Genomic DNA, 19,107 nt, shown 5'->3' with positions numbered 1-19,107 from the left:
CTTAAAAAACTTCATTGCAAATTTGGCCACTACAGGCCTGGTGATCAGGACAATAAAAGCATGACAATACACTGAAAACTGAAAGTATTGCATGCTCTCACCTCTCTTCCATCTCGAGCGGTGTCAAAAATCACAATCGGCCTTCATCCTCACAGCTGGTATCAATCACCCCAGCAGGCTCATGTACTATTTTAAGAAGCTAGTATCCCCTAACTAGCTCTCACAGCACTAGAGGCAGAGGAACTCAACAGCGCACCTGGTGTATGAAAAGCCAGCTGGAGAATGATGTGTGTTCACCTGCCGCCATTTCCCAGCTGACTTTTCACATGCTAGGGGCACTGTTTAGTTCCTCTGCTGGCAGCCCCATTGAATGCAATGGAGCCTGGCTTAATCGGGGTGTGTGCACCCCCTTTTGCCACCCCAGACACTCCTGAGTGCACCCCTTCTGTTACAATCCTTCAGCTCAGGAAACCCACAGAGCGCATGCGCGCACACACACTTAAATATTACAGTTGTGTAATCATGAAAATTCATTTCCTGGACTAGCCAGCCGAACAGCTGACACTTTAAGACCCAATGGCCTTCGCAGGACTTGATACATGACTGAAAAGAATGTGTGTGATGCAGGAAGAGGGTTGGGAGAGAGCCGGAAGAGACCAGAACAGGCTGAAACAGTGAAAACACAGAAAAACGGCGATTAGCTGGAAAGTTTGTTAGACGTGCAAAGGCCACATCTACATTCAATGTTGCTTATATGGTTATGCAAAATCTTAGGGTGCAGCTCCTTTCTCAAGCTCTTGTAGCCTGAAAGTATAAAACTGGGTGTGTGAATTTTGTACTGTCGTTGAGCAGTAGAAGAACAGGAAGTGCCCCGTCTCTTTGCTTCCAACCTCTTCAATTGCTTGATTTAATAAAGCATCTGACATTGAGTGGACTAAAGACGGAGTTTTCTTGAGACAAGCGATTTCCTGGCTGACATGCAGACTAAGTCACTCATAAGCAGTCTTACCAAAATTAAACAAGTTAGCTTGAACTTGCCCTATTAATTTCAACTAGCTTAACCCACACAGAGCATCCATGCACTAGTACTTGATTGCTCCCCTCACCTCAGAGATCTCTCCACCCTCACCTGAGCTGCACTCCTGCTCCTCCTCTTCCTCCATCCCGTTGCTTTCATCTCCCTCAACCCTCTTGGTCATGGCTGTAGCCTTATGGTGCCAATTGGTCAAGCTGCAGCCCCCTATCCCCAGAGACATCTCTACCCTCACTCACGCTCCGCTCCTGCCCACAGGAGCAGGAGCAGCAGCGGTTGACAGGGCCCTTCCTCACTGCTGCTACCGCCATGGCTGCTTGTTCCTCTCAGGCCGCTGACAGGCCCGGGCCCATCCCTTGACTGCCTGCCTGCGCCAATGGCCTCGGTAGCCCCTAAACAGCAGCAGTGGTTGACTCAACCCTTCCTTGCTGCTGCCTTCGCCTCCATGGTTGCTCGTTCCCCTCAGGCTGTTGACAGGCCCACTTCTCGCCCTTCCTTCTTTCTCTATCCTCTACTTGCTCTTCTCCCCTCTCTTTCTCCTCCTCCTCCTCTTCCCCCCACCCGCTTTCCTAAGTTAACAGATCTGGTTCATCTTGTTTCCTCATCTAATTCACACAGTGGCATCCTCCTTCTCCTGAAGGGTCTCTTTCCTCCCTCACGACCCCTCTCTTTGCAGACCCCTGCCCACTATCCATATATATATATATATATATATATATATATATATATAGAGAGAGAGAGAGAGAGAGAGAGAGAGAGAGAGAGAGAGAGATATTCCTCTCCTCTACAATCAAGAACATCTTCTGTTTAAAGAACTATCAGTAATAGTTGCATTCCAACTGACCTTAACCATCACTTTTTCCTCCTCCCTATCTGCATATGGAATCCCCACTGCCCAATCACCATGGTGCTTCTGCTCTCTCAGGCTCCTTATCCTTATCTGCATATGGAATCCCCACTGCCCAATCCGGTGCTTCTGCTCGTGAACTCTCGCGAGAGCTGCCATACACGGGATTAGCCATGAGTATGCCTTAGAGAATTAGGTAGGTAGGTAGGTAGATAGGAATACTCTGTGCTAATTTTCTGAAGCCTGTCATTCAGGCTGAGGAGAGGGGTATGCTGAGCTTCAGCATGTAGCCAGCCAATCAGGAGCAGAGGAGGAAGATCTCCTCCCTCCCATTGAGGACCCATCACTAAGAACTGGCTTAAAGCTGGCAAGCCTCAGATGGAGAAGCCAGAGAGCTCAGAGTACCCCCTGAGAGCCCTTTAAGTACCCCTAGGAGAGGTGTTCCCAAGTAATCCAGATGTTGGACCTCCTCCTTCCCCCACCTACAATTTATAGTCATCATTCAGGTCGTACAGACTCTTTGTATCTTGCTTATCTTCTGGCTGACCAGAATGATTTAATTTCTTATAATGTGGCTAGGTTTTCAGTCAGTAACAGTAGTCAGGTAGTCAGTAACATTTGCCAGGAGCTCATTATGAATTCAATTTAGCTGCTCTGTTTTGAGGGTTAACTTGCTTATATTATATTATAATTTTTATGGTTTACTCTGCCGGGCTTCTGTATGTATATGTTACTGTTGTACTGGTCTGCGACTGTAATAAAGGATGATTTGAGTCCCACGGGTTGCAAACTTTGGCCCTTTGGGAACTAGTGCTCCCTGCTGGGAACCCCTGCCCTAAGCGACTGACCCCCACTGTGTGGCAGCAAACTCCTCCTGTGAATGATGTATGGTGTATAGAAATCCATCCGTTTGCCTGTCCTGAACCTAACAATCCATTAAAGGTAAAGTGTGCCGTCGAGTCAATGTTGACTCCTGGCAACCACAGAGCCCTGTGGTTATCTTTGGCAGAATACAGGAGGGGTTTACCATTGCCATCTCCCATGCAGTATGAGAGGATGCCTTTCAGCATCTTCCTATATTGCTGCTCCCTGATATAGGTCTTTCCCATAGTCTGGGAAATATACCAGTGGGGATTCGAACCGGCAACCTCTGGCTTGATAGTCCAGTCATTTCCCCGCTGCGCTATTAGGTGGCCATCCCTTTGCCTGTCCGGAACCTGACAATCCATTAGATCATCCCAAATTCTAGTAATATGGGATAAAAAAATCTCATCTCTGTCCAGACCATTGCTTGGGTCGAGAGCTGCCTCTTCTCTAATATTTTTGCAGCATCCGAGAATAAAGTGGGATAATATGATAATTAAAGCCGGGGAAAAAAATATCTGGGGGTGACCAGAAGCCAACAAACAAAGACACAGCAGAACAGCAGCCCACTCTGCACCCAGCTCTGCAAGGGCGAGCCACCTAAATCAGGTTTTCGTTTGCTCTTTAATACGTTTAATTCGAGGCCTGTGTGTCAGCTTTCATAGTCAAAAGCCCATGCAGCTCGGCGTAATTGTTCGTGATTTGCAATTCTCCACGCAGCTGCTCCAGCCGAAAATGCCAGTCCCCCCCAATGCCTTTCTAAATATCACAAGCTTTGACAGCATGTTGGCTCTGTGTATCTGCCGCAGCCGTGGCCAGGCGGGCTCAGCTTTGTAGAGACCCGTAATGAAATAATTTTGTTTTTCTGCTTTTAGCACTCCGTGGATAATGGGCTCTGAGCCGCCAGATCATTAGAGGCAGGTAGCTGTGGGTTTGAGAAGGAGGACAGTTCCCAAAGGCTCTGGGACCTCCTTTCTGCTACCCAACAGGAATTTAAATATTTGTTTATACTAGTAGGGGAGGCCTGTTGTTGGCAGGGCAAAGTCATCCTGAACAGATTACACCTCTAGGAAAGTTCAAGGAATTAAATATATGTAATAGAACTTTTTTTTAATTAATGTGCTTGCAAAAAGGAAGCTAAAGGACAGTTTGAAATTTGTAGGATTTGAACTTCAAACTATTTTACTGAATAATTACCACATATGGGAAATTTGAAGCACAGTCAACTTGAATAAAAATCAATCAATCTTTATTACGGTCTTTGAACAGCATAATTAAATTTGAATCTGAGAAAGAGCTTCTCTTGGCATGATGTAATTCTGGAGTTATTGATCTGAGTACTGAGTGTTAAAAGCCTATTCAGAACAATAACAGTTCAAATCCAATGCTTATATTCAGAATACCAAAAACTATTTAAACCTTTCCCTAGTATTTTCCAGTGTAAAAAGTGTGGTGCAGTGGTTAGAGTGTTGGACTAGGGAGACCTGAGTTCAAATCCCCATTCAGCCATGAAACTCACTGGGTGACTGTGGACCAGTCACTTCTCTCTCAGCCTATCCTACCTCACAGGGTTGTTGTGAGGACAAACATAACCATGTACTTCCTCTGGGTTCCTTAGAGGAAGAGCGGGATGTAAATTCAACAAACAAACAAACAAACAAACAAACAAACAAACAAACAAACAAATTCAATTGGCAGGATTGTGTTTGAAATATTCGGTATCGGTAGGCAATCGGGAAGTATGGCTTTATTTCGCACAAGCACACCTACAAAAAACAAACTCTTCGAAATATATTATAGATATGTTTACAGGAATCTTTAACAGTCAAGACAACAGATATTGAGGCAGTTTACATGATCCTCAATAGGATTGGACAGAGTGTCGTACCCAAGTTTGGGAGCTGTGCAGGCTATCGATTTTTGATTGTATGAGAGGGAAAAGCAAGGTAGAAGTGGGAGGAAGTGAGCCTATGTGAGGCTTGTGCTGGGGAAGAGTGCTCCATCCAGCTATTGAACAAGGTAGAAGAAAAAGCCTCCCCAGCACAAGCAAGAAGCAGACTTGATGTGCTAGAAAGGCTATTGATTTAGGGCAGGGCTACACAGCTTTGGCCCTCCTTGGACTACAACTCCCATCATCTGGCCACTGGGGCTGGGAATGAGGTGAGCTGTAATCCAACCACAGGTGGAGAGCCAATGTCATGTGCAGCTCTGCTTTAGGGGCACTGATGCTGCTTGCGGACTAGGACCATGACAATGTTCCTGACTGCCTCCCACCTGCTTGTGAAAATACAGGCAGAGCAGGAGGGAAGTAAGCAGGGACACAGGTAGGAACATAGGAACCTGCCATATACTGAGTCAGACCATTGGTCTATCTAGCTCAGTATTGTCTACACAGACTGGCAGCGGCTTCTCCAAGGTTGCAGGCAGGAATCTCTCTCAGCCCTATCTTGGAGAAGCCAGGGAGGGAACTTGAAACCTTCTGCTCTTCCCAGAGCGGCTTCATCCCGAGTGGGAATATCTTGCAGTGCTCACACATCAAGTCTCCCATTCAGATGCAACCAGGGCAGACTCTGCTTAGCTATGGGGACAAGTCATGCTTGCTACCACAAGACCAGCTCTCCTCTCAATGTCAGCCCTCAAACAGCATCAAGTGTCCAACCTCAGCATTCACCAGATTATAAAACACATAAAGTCCCCGCTCCTCTCTGCTCACTCTGGCTCTAAAAACCTGCCCTTGAACATTCTGCTGCTTGGTGAAATGAAAGACAACATCCCTTATATGTCTGCGGATTTATTTCCAAGCAGAAGGTGAGGCCCTCTGCTTGCTGCTTCTTTGTGTTGCCGTACACGCTGTTGATATAAAACTTCATATTTAAGGTTTGCCTGCCCTGGATCTCTTCTGTGCAATAACTCCGTCAGCTTCCAAAGCTACCTGAAAATGTCTCCCCTCACCCCCGCTTCTCCTGTCGCTAAGCATCTGCCCATATCAGCGCTGTATAATGCACCCCGGTTTTGCATGTCATCTCATGGTACACAGAAGCTGCTTTTTGAAAATAAAATTGTACCAAAGCTGTCAATGCAGGGAGGATTCGAGTGGTGTTGTAATTGGCTGTGTTAGAGGTGGGCTTTGGGGACTGATATGATCTTTATGGGAACAATGGAAGCAAAGGAAGACTGCTCTGAATGCAAATGCAGTGGAGGCTTCTCAAGAAGGCAGGCAGAAAGTGGCCCAGAAATGTGTGTCCAGCGGCAATTTACAGTGGGAAGAACAGATCAGTTCTTGTGGGTGAACTGGTGGGAAGGAGAATTGGTCTTGTGGTAGCAAGCATGGATGCTCCCGTTTGCTAAGCAGGGTCTACTTTGGTCTGCATTTTGATGGGAGACTACATATGAGCACTGCAAGGCTCCCCTTAGGGGATGGGGCCATAGCTCAGGTATATCCCCTTAGGGATAAGGGGATCAGCTAATATAAGGAGAGCCAACCCGAGGGTCTGCAGCTGTTGTTGGACTACAGCTCCCATCATCTGTACAATTTTACATGAGCTGCCCTATTGTGTGCGAAAAGCCAGTTCATAAATAAATTAATTTGGTTTTCCTCTTAATTTCCATTCAAAGATGCCTCTGCTAGTTCCATGCAAGTCAACAGCATGTTGAAATTGACTGGCCCACAAAGTAGTTTCTGGTCTAGTCAATTTCAAACTTAAGCAAAACATTTTAGAAATATTCTTTAATGACTGAGAGACCTAAAAGGCCAAGGTGAAGACAGATCATCCTGGAGAGAATCTATCTACATTGTTGCTAAGTGTCGACACTGACTTGAAGGCACTTAATCAATCAATCAATCAAAACACTGAGAGGGAGCGAAAGCAATTGCACTGCTTATTTGTTTTTTGTTTTTAAAGAACTCAATGCATTTTTATCCAGTAAGGTAAAGGTAAAGGTTGTGCTGTCGCGTCGGTGTTGACTCCTGGTGCCCACAGAGCCCTGTGGTTGTCTTGGTAGAATACAGGAGGGGTTTACCATTGCCATCTCCCACACAGTATGAGATGATGCCTTTCAGCACCTTCCTATATCGCTGCTGCCTGATGCAGGAGTTTCCCATATTCTGGGAAACACATCAGCGGGGATTTGAACCAACAGCCTCCTGCTCTCTTGGCAGGTTACTTCCCCGCTGAGCCATTAGGTGACTCATCCAGTAAGGTACTCAACCTTTATCTCTGCATTTTAATTAAAAAATACATTGATCAGTTTATCAAAACAATGTAATAACAAGTAATATACATTACTGTAACATGGGTTGATTAAAAAATTAATAGTGCAATAACCTGCACCATTTACTCATGCTAATAGCAACACATTATATTACTACCGGTAGCAGCAAATCTATGCCTGATTTTTACTGCAGCAAAAGCAAACAAGATCACGTTTCCCATTATCCTGCTGCTATCGCTCTTTAATAAGCAGTCCAGTTTTGATGAACTGGCCAAAAGTTTAGCCCAGTTTTTTTAGACGGCATTAATAATAAAAGCCATCTGTGAGAACAATTCCACAGCTGCACAGAACATTGGTGGTGTGTTAATTGTTACCAGTGATGTCCCAGGCACAGTCCAATAGGTGATCATGAACTACCATATATACTCCAACAGCAGTTTTAACAGCAGGGGAGATATCAGAGGGAAGGGAAGAGAAGGGGAAGAAGTAAAAGAAAAAGGGAGAGAGGAGAAAGTCAAGGTTCCCATGGGATTAATGTGATTAAATAATATAGTCATATGTACTTACGGTTCATTTCAGCGGAGGACTACAGGATTAAGCCAAAGGCTACACGGAAAAGGTAGATTTTGAGGAGGGATCTGAAGGAAGAGGGAGACCCACCAATCATACATGTTTGTGTGTGAAATGCTGAGAACATTTCCCACCCCTGTGCTGTACTTCAACAGAATATGATGGCTCTGTACTCACAGCAAGCCCTGGAAAATGGTTCTCTTGTCCCTCCTTTTCTGCCTTTTCATGCAAACGGCAAATCATCCGACAGAAATCACCCTCCTCTCATTTAATAAGCCATAAAATTGTACAGGACTCGGAGCAGAGTCTCAGCCGGCAATATATTTCCCCACCGTGTCCTTAGCGGCTGTTTAAGAGCCCTCTGAGCAGAACCCCACACAGTTCAAGATGGAACCTGAACACATTCTCAATCTCTTTAGCAATCCAGACAGGCTACGAGCACAAGACGAGTTGTAAAAATGTTCTCGGTGCAGGACATGACACCCTGGAGGGCTACTGAGCTTTTTTGGCAAGCCACTTCTGGTGAAGGATTCAGCGATTCAAAGGCAAGCAGTGGTTGGCACACTTTGGACCAGTTCAGACATTACACTGGGAGTTCAGACATTACATTAGACTATATGGAGCTGCAGCACACCACGCCAGCCAACTAGCTCAGGAGCAGGCAACCCTGGCCTACTCCAGCTGTTGAACTACAACTCCCATCATCCACAGCCACAATATGGTTGCACCATAGTTCAACAGTTGGAAAGCCCAGGTTGTCTACCACTGAGTTAGCTCATTACTGTTGACATCATTCATTCGATTTCTATACTGCCCTTCCAAAAATGGCTCGGGGTGGTTTATACAGAGAAATAACAAATAAAGGACCAGTGTTCCCTCTAACAGGGATTCCAAGACATTGGTCACTACAACTCCCAGCATCCCCAGCTTCAATGGCTTTTGGCTGGGGATTATGGGAGTTGTAGTCAACAACATCTGGGAATCCCTGTTAGAGGGGAGACTGCTCAGGGTTGCTCAGCTTCTGTCCATCAGCTGGTTTTGGACTAAAAGTCCCATCATCCCCAGTCACAGTGGCCAACCAGAATGATGGGAAGGGCCAAAGTTGTGCAGCCTTGGTTTACAGGAACTGGCAGTGGCTCTCAGACAGGACTCCAGTCTTACCTGGAGATGCCACCAGGGATTGAACCTGGGACCTTCTGCATGCAAAGCAGATGCTCAACCACTGAGCTATGGCTCCTCCCCAACTTTCAGACATGGTGAAGTCCCCCTGGTGCCTAAGTCAGAAGATCACGAAGGGCTTACCTGAGGCTATCTGGCTGTTGTTGGGACAACATCTCTCCTCATTCCCAGCTGCCATTTAGGAATTGTAGCCCAACAGCAACTAACTGTATTGGACAATGGGAGTCCAACACAGTGGGAGAACCTCAAGTTGGCCAACCCTGTTCTAGCTCCTAGTATGCCACCTCCCATAGCGCATTAGGGCTGGCCAGCACCCAGTTCGGTTTGCCAAAGTCCATGGAAACACAGGCCCAAATGACATCTTTTACAGCAATGGAAGGAGTACTGTGCTGCTGCCCAGAAGTGGTTTCAAGGCATTACATAAGAAGCTGCCTTCTACTGAGTCAGACCCTTGGTTCATCTAGTTCAGTGCTGTCTATACTGACTGGCAGCAGCTCTCAAAAGTTTCTCTCCCAGCCTTACCTTGAGATGCTAGGGAATGCACCTAGGACCTTCCACATGCAAAACAGATACTCTTCCTCCAAGCTAACAGCCCTGTCCCCTAAGGGGGATATCTTACTGTGCCCACATGCAGTCTCCCATCCAAAAGACAAACCAAGGCACACCTGGCTTAGCAAAGGAGACAATTCGCACCCAGTACCACAAGACCAGCTCTCCTCCCCAAGGAGTCCCGCAGCAGCCCCATCACTACACCTCCAGGGCTACCTTTGCATTTGTGCAGTGGCCTCTGTGAACCCCTTCCACTGACAGAGTGCTGCTCATCACATCTGCCAACATTTATATGCCCCCTTTTCAGCAAAATGTTTGCAAAGTGTAGAATCCAAGGGAAAGAGTTGTGGTCTGCAAGGACAAGGCAGTGGACTGGAATCAGAAATATTAATGGTTTGATGAGACAGATATTATGTACGGAGAGGCAAGTGCAGACTGCCTTTCAGTGCTCTTGCTGCTGACTGTTTGTTAGCCCCACCTCTACTCCAGGACTGGAATACAAGTAACCAAAGCCCCATTCAAAAGCTGGTCTGGATCAAGGAATGGATTAACTAGAGGCAAGTGCAGTCTGCCTTCAGTGCTCTTGCTGCTGGCTGATTGCTAGCCCTGCCTCTGCTCCAGGACTGGAATACAAATAACTAAAGCCCCATTCAAAAGCTGGCCTGGCTCAAGGAATGGATTAACCAGAGGAAAGTGAAGTCTGCCTTCGGTGTTCTTGCTGCTGGCTGTTTGTTAGCCCCACCTCTACTCCAGGACTGGAATACAAGCAACTAAAGCCCCATTCAAAAGCTGGCCTGGATGAAGGAATGGATTAACCAGAGGCAAAAGCAGTCTGCCTTCAGTGCTTTTGTTGCTGGCTGTTTGTTAGCCCTGCCTCTACTCTAGGACTGGAATACAACTAAAGCCCCATTCAAAAGCTGGCCTGGCTCAAGGACTGGGTTAACCAAAAATACCACACAAAGCAGTTCACATAGCAAAGACATTTTTAAAAAGGTTTATGATGCCAAAAGGGCTCACAATGATAACAAAAAGGATAGAAGAGCAATACTAGCAGGGACTATTGAAAGTTCTGCTGTTGTGGCATGAATAAGGACAATTGCTCTCTCTCGACTGAATATAAGAGGACCGCCACTTCAAAGGTGTCTCTTTGTCTATTTAGCAGGGGCATTATGCAAACAAAGTAAGCATCATCATATTTATTATTTATAAAGTACCCAGAACAACTAGGCAACAGTACAGTTTTTCTGTAAGAAAATGGCTCGGCCTTAAAGCTTACAACAGTGAAATTGGCATGTCCCCCCCACCTTAAAAAAACCCCTTTAGTCTGCAGTTCCCATTATTCCATACCATTTATCTTGATGCTGCCGGTCAGCAGCAGGGCAAGGGACAATGGAGACTGCTGAAGCTCCACCCTCAGCTGCTATAAACTGTATTCGGAATTACAGCTCTGGCTTTAAATATTTGAGCAAACATGGCCCAGGTGCAATATGGCCCAGAGAGGAGAGCTGTTCTTGTGGTAGCAAGCATGACTTGTCCCCATAGCTAAGCAGGGTCTGCCCTGGTTGCATCTGAATGGGAGACTTGATGTGCGAGCACTGCAAGATATTCCCCTCAGGGGATGGAGCTGCTCTGGGAAGAGCAGAAAGTTTCAAGTTCCCTCCCTGGCAGCATCTGCAAGAGAGGGCTGAGAGAGATTCCTGCCTGCCACCTTGGAGAAGCTGCTGCCAGTCTGTGTAGACAATACGGAGCTAGACAGACCAATGGTCTGACTCAGTACATGGCAGCTTCCTATGTTCCTAATATTAGAACAAGAAGATCTACCTGACATTAAATTTAGTTAAAACATCAACACTAGCAAGAGGTTTTAAAATAAAAATATATATAACAATAACAATAATACCAAACCCACAACAAAATAGCAAATACAGATTGCAGCAAGTCCCAGGTTCAATCCCTGGCAGCATCTCCAAGTAGGGCTAGGAATGATCCCTGCCTGAAACCTTGGAGAGCTGCTGCCAGTCAGTGTGGACAATACTGAGCTAGATCGACCAAGGGTCTGACTCAGTATTATTATTATTATTATTTTTACATTTATATCCCACTCTTCCTCCAAGGAGCCCAGAACGGTGTACTACATACTTGAGTTTCTCTTTCACAACAACCCTGTGAAGTAGGTTAGGCTGAGAGAGAAGTGACTGGCCCAGAGTCACCCAGCTAGTTTCATGGCTGAATGGGGATTTGAACTCGGGTCTCCCCAGTCCTAGTCCAGCACTCTAACCACTACACCACGCTGGCAGCTTCCTATATACAGGGGCAGCCCAAGCTATTGTGGTGTCATTGAGGCGAGGCGCAAAATGCTGCCTAGCCCCACACATGGCGTGAGATCAGGCCCCTTTCAAAACCTACCCGTGTAAAAATTGAAAGTGGCACAGCGATGGGAGGACAGGTTGCCAGCAGACTCCTTTTGGGTCTTACAGGGGTCAGACGGATCCCAAAGCGCAGCTCCGGGGCAGCGGTGAGGGGGTATCATCCTGCCCGGATATAATTAGCATCACCTTGCCTCATGAAAGCTCCCCCCCATCCCCACCATATGCCAGTAAAAACAGCAAATCTATTATTAAAAGCCTGATTGCACAAAACAGTTTGAACTTGGTGCCTCATAAAAAACCATCATTTGAAAGGAATGAGTCCAGAGGGCAGCACCCCAGAATTAACCCTTCCCCCAATTGCAAGCAGTGTTCCCCATAAGAGGGCATGTTGTTGACTACGACTCCCAACATCCCCATCTGCAGCGGCCTTTGGCTGGGGATGCTGGGAGTTGTAGTCAACAACCTCTGGAATGCTGTGCTACAGGGAACACGGGTTGCAAACCAGCTTTTGAAAGGACCTGGAGCAGAGACTCCAAAGCAGCTCTTAATGAGCAGGCAGCTTCATATAAGAGCAGCTGACCCTTTGGGTATCCTGGCCCCAGACTCTCTAGGGCTTTATAGGGCCAAACCAGCACTCACCACATCCCCGGGTTCCTTCTGTACTTCTGCAGAATTGCAGCACACTCACAGCCCTGCCTATAATCTCAAGGCTTGCAGTGCTAGTCCCAAATGCATCTCTCAATCCCTGGAGGAAATCAGGCAAGGATATGGAAATAGAGGACGACACAGGCATGCCAGGGCATGCATCTCACTTTCCCTGCACAGGGAGTAGGAGTGCAGGTTGTACTTGTTAGCAGAGGTGACAGGATTTATACATTCCGTGAAAATGTATTCCCTGAGAATAAGAGAGGGAAATGAAGGCAGCAATCTCTAGCATGAGCTTTTGCTTACTAATGAAAGAAAACGGTTCCATATAAGCTTTCCCATAGTTTCCTCCAGCACACATACTGGCACATGCCTATGGTAGGCTGCAAAACCACTTGCCACATTCTTGCAGTGTTCAAGGTCCACTTCATTAGCACACATTATTTTTGTATTCATAAGACCAGCTCCAGATCCACTCTGCTAGCACACATTACTTTTGTATTCACCAGTTCTACTCTAGCATACATTGCTTTTGTATTCATAAGACCAGTTCCAGATCCACTCTGCTAGCATACATTACTTTTGTATTCATAAGACCAGCTTCAGATACATTCTGCTAGCACACATTACTTTTGTATTCACCAGTTCCAGTTCCACTCTAGCATACATTGCTTTTGTATTCATAAGACCAGTTCCAGATCCACTCTGCTAGCATACATTACTTTTGTATTCATAAGACCAGCTTCAGATACATTCTGCTAGCACGAATTACTTTTGTATTCACATGATCCAGCCTTATACTGGTCTATCTAGCTCAGTATTGTTTGCATTGACTGGCAATGCCTCTTCAAGGTTTTGGACAGGGGTCTTTCCCAGTCTTACCTGGGATACCAAACCAGGATCAAACCATGGGGAAGATACTAAAAGCTGCCTTATGAGTCAAACCATTGGTCCACCTAGTTCAATATTGTCTATACTGACTGGCAACGGCTCTCCAAGGTTTCAGGCAGGAGTCTCTCTCAGCACCGGAGACACCAGGGAGTGAACCTGGGACCTTCTGCATGCAAAGCAGATGCTTTCCCACTGAGCTATGGTGGCATCCCTAATAGACTTACAGCACTCACATGTAGCCTCCCAACCAAAAGCAAACCAAGCTGGATCCTGATTAGTGAGGGGACAATTCATGCTTGCTATCACAAGTCCAGCTCTTTGATATTTGGCTGCTCTTTTCTGCACTTCCCCCAGATCTGTATCTTTTTTTGAGATGGGGTGACCAGCTGACTAAACAGAATTCCAAATGGGGCTGTACCATAAATGTATATAAAGCCATGATGATACTGGTTGCTTTGGTTTCAGTCCTCTTTCCTAATAATCCCCAGCACAGAACAGCATGAGGACAAAGGGAGAAACGCAGAGGTTTCGAGGCCTGATTGCAGAGCCTGAGGAAGCCCATTCACACGTTATGTTCAACACTCGTACAATGCATGTATAGTGTATGCAGGTACATATCTGTACACAGGTACAGCCATTCACATGTTATGCTGAACGCAGGTACAGAAGTACACTTCCTATCTGTATCATGCCTTTGAAGGAGCCTATATCTGGGTTCACTTTTAAAGTGAACACACAGGCACAGTCATTCACACAAACACATTTATGAGTGTATAGGTATCTGTAAACTCATACAGCATCATGTCTGAATTGGGCTAGGCAGGTGGATGTGATCCTTGAGCAAACTGTCATAAAACAGGTGCGTGTGGAATGAGAGACTGCCAGTTCTCTAACCTGAGGCTGGAAGAGTCTCCAAGATGCTCAGAAACTAGGCCATCCTGGCTGTGATGCCATTGCCAGGAAGATTTTCCACACCCGGCATTTAGCCCATATCTCCTCTGGAAGGGAGTGGGCGTGTTCACATTTTGGCCAGATTGACCCTTTAGTCCCTGCAAGCTCTCAGGGAGCACTCCACACACAATTCAGGTTTTTCACAGCACGTTAGAATGTAGCCAGGAGTAAAAAAAATCCACGGTTTTTGCGTCTGTTTTGGGGGGCAGTTTCAAACTCACATTAAAGCCTCTCAGTAAACCCATGGTAAAGCCTGCTGTCTGAGAAAACTCCTGGTTTGTGATGGTTATCAATATTTATCAACACCATCCATTTATGGTTATCAATATTTATTTATTATCAACTATAAAAAATAAATAAACCTCAAAGCAATTTACACGGCAAAAAGAGGGTTCCCTGTCTGAAAGGGGCTCACAATCTAAAAGGAAACATAAGAGAGACACCAGCAACAGCCACTGGAGGAATGCTGTGCTGGAACTGATGCTCTCCTTCTGCTAAAGATCAGAGAATCACCACTTACTTGAAAAGGAGAGGAGAGCTGGTCTTGTGGTAGCAAGCATGACTTGTCCCCATAGCTAAGCAGGGTCTGCCCTGGTTGCATATGAATGGGAGACTTGAGATGTGTGAGCACTGCAAGATATTCCCCTCAGGGGATGGAGCTGCTCTGGGAAGAGCAGAAGGTTCCAAGTTCCCTCCCTGGCAGCATCTCCAAGATAGGGCTGAAGAGATTCCTGCCTGCAACCTTGGAGAAGCCGCTGCCAGTCTGTGCGGACAAAACTGAGCGAGATGGACCAATGATCTGACTCAGTGTATGGCAGCTGCTGATATTCCTATGTTTTTATGTTCTTCACACCCACCTAGTGCAAAGCTTTGCAAAGGATTAAGTCTTTCTTCAGAAAACCGCAAAAGGGCACATGTCTGAATAGTGCAGCCGTGGCCTGGAGAACTCTTAAGGCTCTGGAGAGCTGGGAGCAGAGCCTTAAAAAAGACTGGCTAGGCATTGTGAGGTTGTGGCTTGCCCCAGTTCCAGCACCTCCTTGATGAGTTGTGCAGGAGGAATTCTCTTCTCCTTGCAAACTGCTGCTACTGGCTCCTGCCTGGGTTGCCATGGGCTACAGGACTGCCAGCTGTGAACAGTGCCTTGAGGAAACGGGAGGAGTGCAGGGGCCGAGAAAGCATTTAAAGTCTGCAGAACTAAATCCTCCTTCCGGCAAGCCAAGATAATCTCTGCAGGCCAGACCCGGCAGCAGACTTCAGACCGGACAAAGCTTTCTGCCGCAAATCTTGCCTGGCCTTCTCTTTGGATTTGTGCAAGCTTTAATTTGTGCCAAGGGGTGAGGCCAGGAGTTTATCTCGTGTGCTGAGCCCAGGCTTCCAAGTGTGTGAAATAATACACAGCTTGTGGCCTTTGAGCATAAATTGAGTGCCTTTCCGCCAGGCTGAGGGCGCAGTCGCTCGGGGCCACGTGCTTACAGGGAGCAGGCGGAAGCACAGCAACAGAGCAGGGGTATAGGGAAGGGGGGGACCCTCAGAGACGGAGCGCCGATACTTTTTGGCTTCTCGGGTTGTTGGGGTGGGCTTGGCCATGGGGGATGTCATGGAGAGCACTTCTGAATTTGCAACTACATCGCTTTTCTTGTCCCAGTGGGGCCAGAACAATATTGATTCATCGGGTGAGTGTGTGTCACAAACGATTTCTGCCTTCAGCCGCGCACAAGCTAGACACAGCCTTGCTTTCCCCTCACCTCTAGGCCAGTTCGCATGACTGTTAAGCTCTGTGTCAGAAGTGAGCTACCCAGATTTGCATGTTTTGTGACTGTGAGAACTCACACATTTCCCTCCAGCCCAGGTTGCTCATGGCAGGGCGACCCAGCTTTTGGATCCAGCTCTTTATCCAGGGTGGAGGAGAGCAGAGCCTTCCTACCCAGATTGTTCGGTAGGTCAGTCCTACCAAACTGCTCCTACTTGGGCTACCAACATGCACTAGGCCAAGGTTGCTCAACTTTGGTCCTCCTGAAAGATGTTGGCCTACAATTCCAACAACAACAACAACTCGATTTTTATACTGCCCTTCCAAAAATGGCTCAGGGCGGTTTACACAGAGAAATAATAAATAAATAAGATGGATCCCTGTCCCCAAAGGGCTCACAATCTAAAAGAAACATAACAGAGACACCAGCAACAATCACTGGAGGTCCTGTGCTATTAGCCACCATGGCTGGGGATAATGGGAGTTGTCGTTCAAATGGAGCTGGGGCGGCTGCTAAGTTGAGCAGGCTTGCACTATGCCCACACTTACATGCCAGCCATAGACACCCAGAGTCTAGAAAGGCCGTCATCAAAGGACACACTAGCCTCCAAAGCAAACGCCAAGCTTCTGAAGCGAGAGCAAGATTTGGCAGGGCTGTGTCTGCCACCTGCTCTTTCGTAGCCAATGGGAGGGCAGCGGCTAGTGTAATGAAGCTGTTCCAGTTTTCTGGCAGGGCAGAGAATACTGCGAAGGCATCTGGGTCCTTGGAGGACCTTCCATGGGGAGTGCAATTTCAGCAGTGGACATGCCACCAGCTATGACCATTAGCCTGCTAGGTTTGCAGAACCCAGCAGAGATGTTGATTGTGTGCTGCTCACAGGGCGACCTCAGCTGGGCTCCTGCTCACCTCAAAGCAGTTATAAGAACACAAGAACAGCCCTGCTTGATCAGGCCCAAGGCCCATCTAGTCCAGCATCCTGTTTCGCACAGTAGCCCACCAGATGCTTCTGGAAGCCTACAGGAAGGAGTTGAGGCATCCTGCCTTTGAGGCTGGAGGTGGCCTATAGCCCTCCAACTAGCCATTGATAGACCTCTCCTCCATGAAGTTATCCAAACCCCTCTTAAAGCCATTGAGGTTGTTGGCTGTCACTACATCTTGTGGCAGAGAAGTCCACAAGTTGATTATGCTTTGTGTGAAAAAGTACTTCCGTTTATTGGTCCTAAATTTCATAAGGAAGGTGCTCTAGGCCCCTGATCATCTTGGTTGCCCTCTTCTACACCTTTTCCAGTTCTACAATGTCCTTTTTTAGATGGTCCACAGTACTCCAGGTGTGGCTGCACCATAGTTTTGTATAAGGGCATTATAATATTAGCAGTTTTATTTTCAGTCCCCTTCCTAATGATCCCTACCATGGAATTGGCCTTTTCCACAGCTGATGTACACTGAGTCATGTGAACAAACCTACTAGGTAGACTAGTGTGGCAAAATTTGGACCCCACCAAATATATTAAGTCCTGAAGCAGGACTGCAAACCTCAGATTGGAAAGTGTCCTTATCTCTGTGCAAGGACACCTGGCCAAATAAATGGTCAATGATGGACTCAAAGCCAAGAATGTGTATACAAACCTCAAGGAGCAAACCTCTTCTACTCCCTCCAAAGTCATAGCCTGTGCAAGGTCCAGTCAAGGTCATTTGGGGATGGCTGCCAATTGCCCTCTCTTAGACTTGCTCAAGGATTACTTGAGCACCTTGAAATGTGCACGCATCTAGCATCTCGGCACGAGCGGAATCAACTTCTTGCCAAGCCTGACTGCTTTCCCATCACTCTCATTAGAATCTGGGGCTGAGTCATACAACCCATTTTCGCTCTGACTGGCGATGTCTCTTTCAGATATTCCTTTTCCCAGAAATGCACTTCTCGTATAAGCATCTTTTAGTTTAAAAGAATGAGCTTTTGCATAGGTGCTTATAAAGGTTTGCCCTGAGCCTTAGGATAGATAAGTCATTGCTCCACCGTCAATGTGGTCTGGATCAGGTCCATGGAGTCATGTCAAGCAGGGTTTTGTATGAAGGATGGATATTCAACATGATTTCTAACTGGATGAGAATGTGATAACTGTGTGAGCAAAAATTGTTAGACAATTGGTTGATCACATCTTTGCCATAAATTGTCTAAAACTGGATCTTTTATCTGTTCCTGAAAGAAGTGGAAATAGGAACATAGGAAGCTGCCATATACTGAGTCAGACCATTGCTCCATCTAGTTCAGTATTGTCTACACAGACTGGCAGCGGCTTCTCCAAGGTTGCAGGCAGGAATCTCTCTCAGCCTTATTTTGCAGATGCCAGGGAGGGAACCTTCTACTCTTCCCAGAGTGGCTCCATCCCCTGGGGGGAAGATCTTACAGTGCTCACACATCAAGTCTCCCATTCAAATGCAACCAAGGCAGACCCTGCTTAGCAAAGGGGACAATTCATGCTTGCTGCCACAAGATCAGCTTTGGAGACTAGTGCGTCCTTTGATGATGGACACTCTGGACTCTGGGTGTCTATGGCCGGCATGTAGGTGTGGGCATAGTGCAGGCCTGCAGACTCAGGGTAACCCGCAGATATGTTAGTGTTAAAAAAAAATCTGTAGAAAAAAACCCAACAGGCAAAAAAAGAAAAGAAAACTGCCCCAATGTAACTCAATGGAGTGGAATGTTTACGGACCCTAAGAAAGGTTAACAGATAACCAGATGGGCGTAGCTAATGGAACTTGGTGGTGAGGAGGGAGGAAGGAAGACCCAAACCAAACGAGCAGGAGGTTTTTCAGCTTGAAGAATGCTTCCTGAGGACAGCACAGCTCCTTCTGTTTCTGAGGGGGAAAGGTGTCTAAAACTCTTTCATTTTCTAAACACAACCTTTGTGTTTCTGAAGGGGAAGGGTTTGATACATTTAAGCTCTTGGTTAATCCCCCCCCCCCATAACATAAAAAACAACTGTATGTGAACTCTCTTGAGGAATGGAGAGGGAGGTGACACACTGAATCTGTTAAACTAATGATTTTTGTATGGGTGCATGCATATAAACCATCACACAATAAAACTTACAACATTCACCTCCCCCCACCCCGGAGACATACCGCAACATTTTGCTATGGGTCCATGCTTGTAACAGCTTATTAGCAAAACTGCCATAGTAACCAAAAAATGATCCGTAGTTCAATCCTAGGCATGCAGAAGGTCCCTGGTTCAATTCTCAGCAT

General features: G+C 46.6%; 1 protein-coding gene and 1 non-coding gene across 5 annotated transcripts in view; both read right to left on the bottom strand.

The window, feature by feature from the left end:
• BEAN1 (brain expressed associated with NEDD4 1) overlaps window positions 1–19,107 on the bottom strand; it is a 90,033-nt gene that overhangs the window by 60,567 nt on the left and 10,359 nt on the right. The window contains exons 1-2 of one of the 4 annotated variants that reach the window (XM_053270479.1): window positions 12,263–12,281; window positions 7,524–7,594 (exon numbers count right to left, since the gene is read on the bottom strand). The exons of 2 other annotated variants lie outside the window; for them this stretch is intronic. In XM_053270479.1, coding sequence (XP_053126454.1) covers window positions 7,524–7,530 — 7 coding nt within the window. In that variant the 5' untranslated portion in view covers window positions 7,531–7,594; window positions 12,263–12,281. Of the gene's footprint in view, window positions 1–7,523; window positions 7,595–12,262; window positions 12,282–19,107 lie in introns of those variants that run through there. One more of the 4 variants, XM_053270477.1, reaches the window with a different exon arrangement.
• TRNAA-UGC (transfer RNA alanine (anticodon UGC)) lies at window positions 8,692–8,763 on the bottom strand. Its single transcript has one exon. It is a non-coding gene; the product is annotated as a tRNA-Ala (tRNA).

The sequence above is a fragment of the Hemicordylus capensis genome, chromosome 9 (assembly GCF_027244095.1).
Source record: "Hemicordylus capensis ecotype Gifberg chromosome 9, rHemCap1.1.pri, whole genome shotgun sequence".
Taxonomy (NCBI): domain Eukaryota; kingdom Metazoa; phylum Chordata; class Lepidosauria; order Squamata; family Cordylidae; genus Hemicordylus; species Hemicordylus capensis.
Note: the sequence above shows the minus strand (reverse complement) of the source record. Positions and strands in the feature narration are given on the sequence as shown.